The sequence below is a fragment of the Strongylocentrotus purpuratus genome, unplaced genomic scaffold, assembly GCF_000002235.5.
Source record: "Strongylocentrotus purpuratus isolate Spur 01 unplaced genomic scaffold, Spur_5.0 spur5_scaffold_2, whole genome shotgun sequence".
Taxonomy (NCBI): Eukaryota; Metazoa; Echinodermata; class Echinoidea; order Camarodonta; family Strongylocentrotidae; genus Strongylocentrotus; species Strongylocentrotus purpuratus.
The window spans coordinates 12486777-12499700 of NW_022145605.1; the positions used below are offsets into that span (position 1 = coordinate 12486777).

At 37.5% G+C, this 12924-nt stretch overlaps 1 protein-coding gene across 1 annotated transcript; it reads right to left on the minus strand.

Annotated features, from left to right (window-relative positions):
- Window positions 1-1343: 1343 nt before the first annotated feature.
- Window positions 1344-10135, minus strand: LOC583977 (AH receptor-interacting protein). The gene is made up of 6 exons (XM_030991674.1): window positions 9976-10135; window positions 7569-7688; window positions 6642-6821; window positions 5602-5872; window positions 4537-4767; window positions 1344-3154 (listed from the first exon to the last, which is right to left on the minus strand). The coding sequence occupies exons 2-6, from the start codon at window positions 7665-7667 to the stop codon at window positions 2949-2951; spliced, it is 987 nt and encodes a 328-aa protein (XP_030847534.1). The 5' UTR covers window positions 7668-7688; window positions 9976-10135; the 3' UTR covers window positions 1344-2948.
- Window positions 10136-12924: the final 2789 nt, after the last annotated feature.

Genomic DNA, 12924 nt, shown 5'->3' on the forward strand with positions numbered 1-12924 from the left:
TGTTTAGTAGTATAAAGTTGCAAAAGGCACTGCTCTTGTTCGGCTGCGCATTCTTCCTTCTTTCAAGAGTGAAGGGCTGCTGTTTCAATTTCGACCATTCCATGGCCGCAAAATCATAACAAATATGGTATCATTTTGAAGAGGAATAAACATGCTTTCAAATGATACAATAAAGCAAAGCGATAATTATTCCATGACATGAGAGATATAATCAATAAAACTTGAGTTTCAAAAAAAAAATTGAGGGGTTTACATTCTAGCACCTACATGTAGGAATATACAGTAGTATATTGCTAATATATTGCTAATGACCGGTCATTAGTAAAATCAGGTTTTAAAACATCATTTTATTAAAAAAAAATAAAACAACATCTTATTTCAACAAAATATACACATCATTTTGTTCGGGCATCAATAAAATTAACACACTCGGTACTTTCGGCACAGTCCAAACACGCTCGTCTATCACCTTGGGCGTGTAAGACTATTCCAAAGGTACCTTGTGTGGGTAATTCTTACTTACGCCCTCACTGCTGTGTATTATTCGTATACTACTGTCCATTTGCAAGCCAGAGATAACTTTTGTCACTAATAATGTGCAAGAAACTCAAGTTAGGCTTCAGAACAAATTCCATAAACCTGTAGGACTGTTCTGTAAACTGCTACTCAATACTACATAATCACTAGGTTCAAGTGGCAAAAAGGCATTTAAGTTTAAAACTTCTTAAGCAAGCCCTTTCATGCTTTTCATAAAATCCCTCCACATGCTCTACTTTCATTCTACTATTCATTGTGATTTGTCAAATTTTCCCCCTTTTTTTCTTCTGTGAAAATGATTTGAAATTGGTGAGGTGGACATTACTTTAAAATGTAGAAACCTGACAAATAAAGATAAATGCTTCTGAGTTGCACATGATTGGAAAAATAATGATTTGTGGTCCGAATGAGTAGATGAAGGGGTCATAGATATACAACAGATATGTGTTGGTCTATTAGTTTTTAGGCTACTAACACCACTATTCCCCCATAATATGAAATGGAAAGATGGTGCATGGTGTATCAGCAACTTCTACTGAGCTGTGACATGCTCAATGACTCATGCACTTCGAGGTACCTGCCTGATACAGGCTAAAGACGTAGCTCTTACTTTTGATAGATATTAATCATAATAACAACACAACAACAACAGTAATGATAATGATGATAATGGTGATGATGATGATGATAATATTAACAATCATAAATAATAATAATAATAATAATAATAATGGAAAGTTATTAAAGAGTTCAAAATGATTTGTAGAATTCTCTATGCGCTTTACATTTGTTTTGATTTTTTATAGTTGTGTCATTTGTCATGATGATGAGCAACATCCTAAATATTGTGAAGAAAAAAAATCATAGTACATTGACCAACACAAATCTTATCAATTTTCCGCTAGAAAAAAATGGAAGTAACATCTCTTCGGAATCTCCAAATGCACTCAATACCAGTCAATGTGAAAAGAATTCATGAATTTGGCACTTCTTGACTTAATCCTACATCATATCCTAATATAACTATATGCATGTTCCCTGACTATTTTAGTGCACACTCAAAAAGAAAAGAGAAATAGTCCTTCAATTCAGCCATATCTGTTTGAGGTTGTACCAGTTGTACTTCTCCAGTTTGTACATGTAAAAGATGTTTGTCCAAGAAATGAAATATGAGAGTGGGATGATACAATGTGTAATTCACAGGTCATGAATGAAGACATCATTTGAACACAGCTGTCATAAACAATATTTAAATCACAACTCAGTTGTGTAACTCAGTTGTATTATACTATGGCAAGACTTTGCTAGATTTTTCTCCATCAGCATGAACATTATAATACTAAAAAGTACAAACAATACTCACATACAGCATTTTGAACAATTCTAAATGAAAAGCAGAGGCTCAAATTCTACCTGGTTTGAGCAGTGATCTTGAAATCACAAACTCCCAGGTTTTGAAACCTAGTCAGCACGCTAATATCCTTGGGGAAAACATGATTGATTTCTCGATACATGTAGCTAAATTTGTACACATTTATTTTTCTCAGGAGTCAGTATCAAAAATGATTTCTCAGAATCTCAGAAATCTGATGAAAAACCTGTAATAAAACGATAATAAGGAGGCAGCACCTAACACTATAGATGAGAACATTGTGTTTAAAGTGTAGCCACATAACAGAAACAGGATAGCCCAACATATAACTGGCAAATCCTGTACAGTCACTAAAGATTTTTTTTTAAAGAAAGCAGATTTTTGCTTGTGCATTCTCACTTTCTTTCCTATCGTTTTCATTTAAGGCCCAGTCACATACCAGCATTTTTGGTACAATTCATGATGGTGAAGAATTCACGAGCAGCCAGATAGTCAGTGTTCTAAAAAGGTTCCCTTACAAAATGGGCTGGGTTGTGTAAGGGAACCTTTATAGAACACTGCAGGGCACCATATAGTATGTTCAGCATGGAAACCTAACTTGTTGTATTTCACTATTGAAGTTGATCGCTATGAGAACTTGTTGTAGAATGTTACAGCAGGATAGAACTCTAACTCCTTATTCGCTCTGAATTGAAACTAAGACTGCCACATTGCCACACAACTCAGGAAATTCGGGGCATCCAGGAGAGTTGAAGTCGACTGCAATGAATTTAGTCAACTCTCTGTGTTCTTAAACAGCTGCACAGGGCCTTACAAATAGAATGTGATTCACCTTCGTGGTTGCACAGGGGCAAATGATTCTTGTATAAGTTTAAGCCCTCTTCCAAGGTATGGTATATGTGTACAGGTACACTGCCTGTGTGACAAATGTCGAATGTGGCAGTCAAGTGTTTGTTCCATCAGTCGACTTACAGGTGGTAAAGAGTTAAACAACAATAACGTCCAATGATAAGGCTTATTCGTCACCTCAGTTCCGTCCTCATTTGGCGAAGAGTCCCTGCATCTTAGTCTTGTCTTCCGCGTCCTTCGCTTTCTCCGCTTCTTCAATGACAGCCAGCTCCTTGCGTATCGCTCCGGTGAGCTTGGAGTCCAACTTCATGGCCTCAGCAAAGTCTTGCCGAGCCTCTCGGAAGTTCCAGCATGCAGCATGGGCCTTCGCTCTCCGGTAGAGTGCCTTCACGTTATCTGCATTTTAAAGTGAACATGAATATCAAAAGGGGATGAAACCTTCATAGAAAGTTGGTTTAAAAAGGAAAAAAAGAACAATCTAATAAATACTAGATCACCAACAAAAATTGAAAACCTTTCAAGAAAATGAATACTAAACTTACATACTATAGACAATTATTTCTGTGGTGTGAGTGAGAAAAAACTTGACCCTTGCAAACGTACTTTTGTTTGCAAAAGTAGATTGCAGATATGGGGGTGTTTCACAAAGACTAAGATCGACTTTAAGTTGGACTATGGCAGGCTGTTCATGCCACTGTTTGCTCTCACCATTATGATCTTTAGATATTTTTTCCTTCAATAATTTAATATCAAAAAATGTAATTTCTGAAGATTTGTGACACTGACTTGTACGTCCCTTGAGAGACCAATGCTAGTAAATGGCGAGTGCAAACAGTTGCATGAACAGCCTGCCACAGTTAAGTCCAACTAAAGTCAATCTTAGCCTTTGTGAAACTACCCCCTGGACTTATTTGGAATGCTTATGTCGAATGGCTCCTTCCAGATTTTTTAAAATCTAGATAGTCATATCCATAATATCTGGCAATATGCAAAACCTGGTCATATGCCCTTAGAAATGTCCATAAAACTATATGATGAGCAAGATTCAATAAAGAAATTCATCAAATATTGTTTGTTGTTTCTCCACCTATTGACCATATTAGCTGGTGGAAGATGCTGTTTTTGACACACTTGCACACCATGATTTCTGTGCCATCATCCAAAAAAGTGGATTAACGGCATCCCCACCAATAGAAGTAGGAAGAGCTATTCAACTAATGAAAGATATTACAAAATGAAACCATAAACAATGACCAACGTAATTCTAATCCAAAGATGCAGGAAGTGTTATTCTACCGATGAAAGGATATTCAAAAATGGAACCATCAAAAAATACACGACACATCTTTACCCTGAAGCAGACAAGTTATTCTAGCAATAAAAGGATACTAAAAATGCTGTTAAAGGCATCGTTTAACAATGTTAAATCTGAGATGCATGGCCCTACGTGTTATCAGTGTCTGTAATATGGTGTAATATTGAAGTCCAAAAAAAATTGCGCTTCAAAGCGATCTTGAAGTGCATCAAAAAGTATAAATCTTTGAGTGACCGGTTTTATCATACTCATTTTTCCCAGTAGACTGTAGTGTTAAAAAACTGTTAGAAAACAAAAAAATGAAATTTCGATTTCCAATCATAAATATCGTGATAATTAGAGAGGCGATCGGCTTGTAAAAGTCATGGGATTCCTGACTGACCTAAAGGTTTATCATTATCATTGCAGCATGAGCAAAATCCAGGATTTTGAGGCAATGTTACCGAGTCACTTTAAATCTCACCATCTTCCTTCTCCAGAACGGTTGTTGTGTGCTCGATGACCTGGTAGTACTCCTTCATATGAAGCTTACACTGAGCAAAGTTGAGTAAGAATGGAATCTTATCGCCGTCCAGATCCAACCACTCTGAACTGTTTGGTTTCTCATGCAGCAGCAGGTTCTCTAGACAGCCCAGGGCCTCGGCGTACTTCTCTGCCGCCTTCTCATAGTCGCCCTTCTTGTAGAGGCGGTTGCCTGTAATAATTTTCATAATAGTAATAGTAATAGTTAATGATGATAATAATGACAAGGATGCCAGTTACAATTGATCAGAGGGCCTGAAAGTCACTTAAAAAGAGCTATTTTGTACACAAAAAAGCCTTAACTATGGCCTGAAAATAAATCGCCAGGGCCTGAATTCAGGCTGTTGCCTGAAAACTGGCATCCCTGTAATGAAAAAAAGGATGAGGATAATGATAATAATGATAAGAATTATGATGATGATGATAATAATGATGACAACTAGTATGATGATGATACTACTACTACTAAGTCTACTATTACTATTATTATTACTACTACTACGGCTACTACGGCTACTACTACTACTACTACTACTACTACTACTACTACTACGGCTACTACTACAACTACTACTACGGCTACTACTACTACTATTACTATTACTTCTAATGTATTACCACTACCACTACTACTAATAATAATTGATAATAATAATAATGATAATAATAATGTGAACAACATTAACAAAACTATTACCAATTACCTCAAACATCAAATTATTTATTACTAAATGTATGCACTTAGCAAAGTTACAATCTGTGATATCTAACATTAATGACTAAACTGTTACTTTCTGGGGAAAAAAGTCAAGATCAGTATTAAGTGATGGGAAAATTTTGATTGAGAAGTCCACCCTGGTTCAGATGATTTTAACAGAAGTAGAAAATTAAAACTTTCTTATTCTCAACTGGATGTTGCTAAAAACTTTCACAGACCTCTTTCTCATCTGTCCGTTTCTATTTAAAAAAAACTTAATACTAAGGTGGATTTCCCTTCGATACTTGCCTTCCTCTCGGAGCTGGGGTAGGACGGCTTTCTTCTGCTCATCGTTCATCGCCCAGGCTTCCAGCCGATGCTGACCCGGCTCCTCCACGCTGACCACCTCCATGGTGAACCGGAGCGGGACTGGGCCATTCATGAGAGAGTCCAGGTCATCGTAGCCTAGACCGGATTGGTGGACCTGGGCCATGCCGCAGCAGTGCTTCTCCTCCTCAATCTTCTTACCGTGGCGGAAAGCGCGCAGCTTGGCCTCGACCGGTGGGTATGACGCAAGGTGCTGAACAAATAACACACAAGAACCATTAACTTAAAGCCCATCTGTACTAGTTTGGCCAGGGGATTAGACCTCCCTGCAAGGTCACTGACAGGTGGTTAACTCATCAAATCAGCTCTCAATTAACATAAGAAAAAGGGGATCATGGGGGATCAAACAGGCACCGATTAGATTTTTAGATTTGATTGCACGTAGTGATCAATGTAGTTAATCATAAAAAGTAATTATACAATAAATTGCTTGGCCTTGTATTACAGGGCTCAGGAAAGATTTTAACACTGCTCACTTATCTAAGAACTATCGGTAAAAACAATGGTAATAAGGGAGCAAATTTAATATATCCCTGTTCCTGAAGGTACGTTTATTCTATGAATAATAACTATTTACCAGATCATGTACATACAAGTCTGTAGATGTATGCACTTGATGTATAACTTAGTCTTGGGGGTAATAACAGGGAGCTATATCCTTCATGTTTCTTGAAAGACAGGGATCTGACATTTTTGTTCAAGTGGTTCTTATCATTACTACAAATCATAACACAAGTTTAATGTCACTTTCTCGTAAAGAATTACCAGCACAGGAAATCAACTTTTCATAGAAAGTTGGCATAAGTAGAAGCAGGAAATATAGAAACATATTTGTGCAAATTTAAGAAAAATCAGGCAAAGAATAAGAATTATTATTCAGATCACTAAATGTTGTGAGAAATTTCCCATTGGCAAAGCGGGTAGAATATGGGCCAGAAAGATGAATTTCTCTCAAACTGTACCTGAGGTTCGCATACAAAGTCGGACACCTCCTCTGGCCGCATGGTCTTTAGTGCATTCTCCCACAGTTCAAACTTAAATGATTTGCCAGTCAGGAGCTCCATGGGTTTCTTCACCTTCTTTGTGTCTTCTATCACCGTCTGGTCCTCGTCACACCTGCTGCACTTGTAATGAAAGGTTACCTAGGTGGGAGATGAATAATAATGTATCACACAAGAATCACAATAATTGTAATGATTAATGTAATAATAACAATAATAATTATAGTAAATAATTATATTATACATAATAATAATAGTCATAATAAAATAATAACAATAAAAAAAATAATCAAACTATGACAATGATGATGATGATACTACTAACTACTACTAACAACAACAGCGACAGCAATTATAATCACAAAAGTAACAACAAAATAATAATAATTGTTATAATCATAATTATAACAACAAGAATAATAATTCAAATAAATGACAATGATGACCACTGTGAATGATAAGGATAAATTCACAGCTGTTTTGACCTATACTGGGGGATTGCTTTAACTGGTTTATATGGTGCATGATACATCAGCAATGTCTACAAGCACTTCACAGATTTTTATCACCCAGGTCCTCAAATTCTGGCTTACCCCCACACAATGAATGCACATTCTCCACTCCCTAGGGAGCATTCCTGCTTGGCACCATTTTCACAGACGCTCACAATGCTAAGCAAACTACAAGGACTTTCGCATCCTAATAGGTCTCAATCTAACACCTGGGTGGAGAGTGGCACATTGTAGATTAATGTCTTGTCAAAGGACATTGGTGCCAGTAAGGGACTTTATGAGACATGAGACTTTATATTTCCCATACTCAAAATATGCTTAACATTGTTGTAACATCCATGTGGCAGATGAAAGATCAAAGTTAAACCTGACTCACCTTAGTACCATCAGGATAGAGCGGAAGATTGCCCTTTCCTGGGTGAACAATAGACTTCCTGATCCCATAGCCTAGACCTGTTCCTAGTCCTGTCTCCATTCTGAGCACTGGTTCTTGGGCCTAGGGAGTAGAAATGAAGGAAGTTTGTCAAATATGAACAATTCCCAACAATGTTTGAATTAGAAATGCAATGCAACGTGAGCTCCTGCCCATGAAACATCAATGTGCTTGTCACAACGTACCGTGTCTAGGTTGGTCCTTGCAAGTCCAAATATAGCTGAGAGGCCTTTTGCTCGCCAGCCACTGACCTCTTCAACATCAAACAAAAAGTTTAAATTCTAAGAATCCTATTCATTCAAATCTATATATTTAAAAAAGTAAATCTAATTTGAAAGGAAAAAAAATTCTAACAGAAGAGGCGTAAATATTCACTCATGAATGATAAATGCTTTTAAACCTAAACAACAACAACAACAACATAAGAATTAGACGTGTGTAACTAGATTAATCTCTTTCCAGGCTTGTTTTCTACTTTGGGCAGAATCTGTAGAATTACTGAAGGAGAAGAAGCTTGGTATTCTTGGTCTTAATTGGGGGAGGGGACAAATTTTCCTTTATTTCTATTCTAATTCCAATCTCCATATCATATCATCAATATCAGTAGGGGCGCTGCATGGTCCAAGAATGCATAAACGAGGATATCCTTGTAAACGCTGACAAGTTGCGTCCTTGAAAATAAGGATCATCCAAATTTGTGCTGACTTTTTTTTTCATTGGCGATCTGCATCATCTGATGGTTTCGGGTTACCGAACTGCGCGCTGCCGCTGGCAATGCAAAAAAACAAAAGAGTTCCGCATAAGAAAATAACCCCATTTTAACGTCTGCTTATTGTCCGTCTTCCTCTGTACAAAGTCCATGTAAAATGCATCAAGAAAATCTTTGCAGAATCCTTTTTTTTTTGCATCGCCAACGCGCATGTCTGGCAGAGGAAAGAGTGGAAAGGCCCGCACCAAGGCAAAGACGCGCTCATCCCGTGCAGGGCTCCAGTTTCCAGTGGGACGTGTTCATCGGTTTCTCCGGTTATTTCTGATCCGCATGTAGGGTGTCTGAACGATTTTTCAATTTTCAATTTGGGATCGTTTTTCACCATTTTTGTTTGATATTTGAATAAAAAGTGTAATCAGAATAATACATTTCAAATTTGAAGCTTCACCGATGTTTCAATCAAAAGATACAGCCCCTCCAAAATGCTGGTATATTCATATCATTTTGGTCAAAATCGACGAAAAAGACGTCCACGCAGAGTGATGTTGTTTTGCTAAATTTAGCCAAACAGCTGTATCGCGCGATATGCAAGCGTATGCATATCGTACGCATGCTGCTAAGCCAATGCGTGACTTGCAAGCTTGAGCTACGCTGTCTCCGCGACACGTGCCATTGACTAGTATGGTTAGCGTTCGTCGCACAAAAAACCCGGAAGTGAATGCACGTTATAGTCAATGGCAATATCGCGGAGACATCTCCGCGATATTGCCATTGACTATAACGTGTATTCACTTCCGGGGTTTATGGTGGGAACGGCCATCCATACTTTCATTCACTATAAGCGCACATGTTACGCGATGTAACCATGGTTTGGACTGAGCGGAGCTCACGCCTCCCTAATTAGCTGATTCCAAAAATGTGGGAAGGGTATTTTTAAACTGTTGGGGCGAGTGATCTCTTGGGGCTAGCGAAAAAATAAGTGCATACATATTTTCCTTACGTCTAGCCGGACATAAGCCCGGGGGGCGCAGCTCAGGAAAGTGGCAAATTTTGGAGCTAGGATGCAAACAACATTTAAATCGCTGTTTTGACCAAGATATTTTTAGAATTTCGGGGGTGCGCCCCTTTGGGGAATATGGAGAAAAACCTGCTCTTTCATATGACACCTCATTTATTGAGTTTTACCTTCAGGATCACAAGCCCCAAAGGTTTGAATTTCAATTTTTTTCATAAAATCATTGACCAATTTTCATGGTCGCGCAATGCACGTAGACTGCATAGGGATGCGTGCAATCTCTATGGAAGTATTTTAGCACACAACATCGGGTGCGCGATCAGACACCCTACCGCATGCGCGGATCAGAAATAGACTATGAAACGTCCTTATTTTAGAGGATGCGTATGTCAGTAGCATGTAGTAGAGTTTATACAAGAAATTATTAATCAAACATCACATTTCTAAATACCTAAAATAAACGCCAAGTTTGGACACAGTCATTGAATGATTGCATCAACCATGTCGATCATCTATCAAGAGTCTTAAGAAATAGCCTACATACATTTTGGTATATGGGACCACACTATAGATAACTGGGGGAACCAACATGCTCAAAAGTCTTTATGAGAGTGATCTTAGCTTACCAATAGTATCACAGTCTGGTCGCACGGAGACGGTTGTTGATCTTGTATTTGTATCAATTTCAAAAATGTCCACACATTCAGTCTCGGGCTCGGATATCAAATTTAGTGTGATGATGATGCAGCTTGATTGCAAACGAAGAAATTTCCAGAGCAGAGGTAATTTTTTGTATCCGTAAAGCGCCCTCGTGTGTCCGGTGGTCGACTAGTTTGTACCTAGTCTAGTCGGAGATTTCGAGAAAAGGGTGATCGGGGGGGGGGGGGGGAGTAGAGCACTGGGGTACATATTGCTCCTACACACTTTTTTTTTCAAGGCTAAAAGATAATATTTTACTTATGATAAGTATAGAAGTTTCTTATTTTCCTTGCTAATAAGACCCCATTTCCCCCCTTCTGATTAGTGCCCCTTTCTCATGAGTGCATCCCACCCCTTTTCCTCTTAATGAGGCCTCATTCTACAGTTTCTAAAGCAGTGCATATTTTCCCTTCTGATTAATTCTGTTGTAGGCAGGCACGGATCCATGGGGGGGGGCGAGCGGGTCTCCCCCCCCCCCCCCCCCGGCGCAAAAAGAGAGAGAGAGAGAGAGAGAGAGAGAGAGAGAGAGAGAGGGAAGGGGGGATTAAGGGAAAGATGAGAGGAAGAGGGAAAGAAAGAAGAAGAAGAAGAAAAGAAAAAGGGGGAAGAAGGAGGTCGGGGGAGCCGAAAGGCCCCCCCCCCCTCCCCCCATCAACAAAATAAGAGAGAAAGGAGGAAAGGGGAAGAAAAAGGGAAAAGAGGAGTTAAAGGGGAGGGGGAAAAAGAGGAAGAAGAAAAGAAAAGAAGGGAGATATTTAGTTGCAATTTTCCCGCCGCCATAAACAAGTTGTGGATCGGGGTAATTGGGACCAAAAGGCCCTTGCCACTCACCGGTAGCGCTCCTTGTCTTCTCTGATAAATGCCCTTTTTATATTTCTAAATAGGATCCCAGGCCTTAATTTTCCTTTCTAATCGGAGTTCAGGCCCATCAAGTTTACCTGTGATTTCATTTAAGTTCTGATAAGTCCGCCCGTTCGGTTTCCCTTTTATCTAATGAGTACATACTTTCTAATCTGAATTATCCCCGTTTTTACTTTTTTTAAAATTAATTTTGTCCCTCCCATTTTCCTAATGAGTGCCCTTTCCCCCTTTTGTAACTGTTCCCTTTTCCAATCATATTTTTGTTCCTTTTCAAATGAGTTCCACTTACAAATCTGATTTTGAATTTCCAGGCAACTGAGGAGCAATGCCAACATCTTTTAGAATTTCCTTAAGCTTGCTAGTTATGCCCTTACTCCCATCAACATTTTTATTTTGATGTAACCTCAAATTTAGCTCTTATTTTTTCTTTTGGGATTATGAGCTTAAACCCCGGTGAAATTTGGTAATTTTATCGGATAATATTTACTCATTATTGCATGTCTTATTAGAAATACAGAAAAAAGCAACCCTAGAGCTGAATTACATGCATTTTACAATAAAAGCACATAGAATACATAGCAATGTTGAAACAATTTTTACATAAAACTCACGAGAGTACATTCAAATATAAAACTAATAATATAATAATATATTATACAAAAACAACACTACTCTAAAGTCTAAACTCAAAGTTAACACATCCAGCTGTAAAATCGTATATCTTTCGTATGATATACTGAAACCTAACAATGAGAAAATCTTGAGGGAAAAATAGAACTTGTATAACCTATTAAAAGGTTTGGAAGTATATGAGGGAGAAGAACAACTGAGAGTTTAAAGCCATGAGAAAAAAGTTACAATTCGCATCTTTTATTTTGTGGAAATTTCATTAATGGTGATGAGAAAATTCTGTTTAAAGAAAATAAGCACAAAAAGGGGTTTAAAATGAACCGAGAGCTGTACCGTATAAAGATTCGTTATGATAAATTAAATGGAAATATTTTCTACAATTACCGGAAGAGAGTAATATTTTGATCAAACGTACTTTTAGAATACTTGGCTTAGGGAAATTATAGCACAATTTGGGTAGAAACAAAAGTTTGTCTGTAATGAATAAACGACGTAATTTATACATGTTTACGTAATTATACATCAGTCATAATGTATAACCTCATAAATCTTTAATTTTCACTCGTTTTCTTCGCTGGCTCACACAAATATTCAGACCATCATGGGCAAAATTGTAAAGTCTGATATAGAAGCAGTAAAGCAGTCAAGAGGTAAATTATGAATATATAAAATTAGATACCAGCTAGCCCTAACAACTTTATTAACGGTTTCAAACTTGTAAATTTCTTCTGTTTATTATATATCCTTTAAAGTCCCCCCCCCCCCCCTCTTTCATAAAAGTGCCTGCATGACGATCGATGCATGCTCCCCCCCCCCCCCAAAAAAAAAAAAAAAAAAAACTTCACTACTAGCTTTTAAAAAGACCCAATAAAATAAATAAATAAATAATTAAGAGAGAGAGAAGAAGAAATACCTGGATTGGCATATGAATTCAATATCGGAAGTGGAAAATATATTTGTTGTCCTTTGTTAACCTTTCATTGTCAAGACCAAAACAAACAAAATAAACAAACAAGCTGAAGAGTGTATAAAAGTCTTAGCAAAAGATTGGATAGTTAAACCAAAAAAGTGGTTAAGATGCTGACATTGGACTGCTTTTTGTCAGAAATACACTAAAAACGCCAGATTCGAAAGGGAACTGGAATAGGGGTCTATATTCCAGTTCAGTGCCCGTGTACCATGGCTGGTAAAATTATAAAATCCCTTTAACTAAAGCTGCCAATTTGATGAATAATTTTTTGGGGAATAACTATCAACATTTCTATAAATAGAGCTTAAAACAGATCTTAAAATAATAAAAATAATATTTAAGCCCATATATTGAATTTGAAAAAATGTTAACATTAAAAAATAAAAAAAATCTGTACAAAACCTCATTATATCAT

Excerpts from the sequence above, each read along its gene's own strand:
- LOC583977 (XM_030991674.1), bottom strand. The coding sequence starts at position 7,667 with ATGGAGACAGGACTAGGAACAGGTCTAGGCTATGGGATCAGGAAGTCT. Across the intron at positions 5,873-6,641 it reads ACTTTGTATGCGAACCTCAG|CACCTTGCGTCATACCCACC; the intron begins GTACAGTTTGAG and ends TTATTTGTTCAG. Across the intron at positions 3,155-4,536 it reads CGTTCTGGAGAAGGAAGATG|ATAACGTGAAGGCACTCTAC; the intron begins GTGAGATTTAAA and ends TTTAAAATGCAG.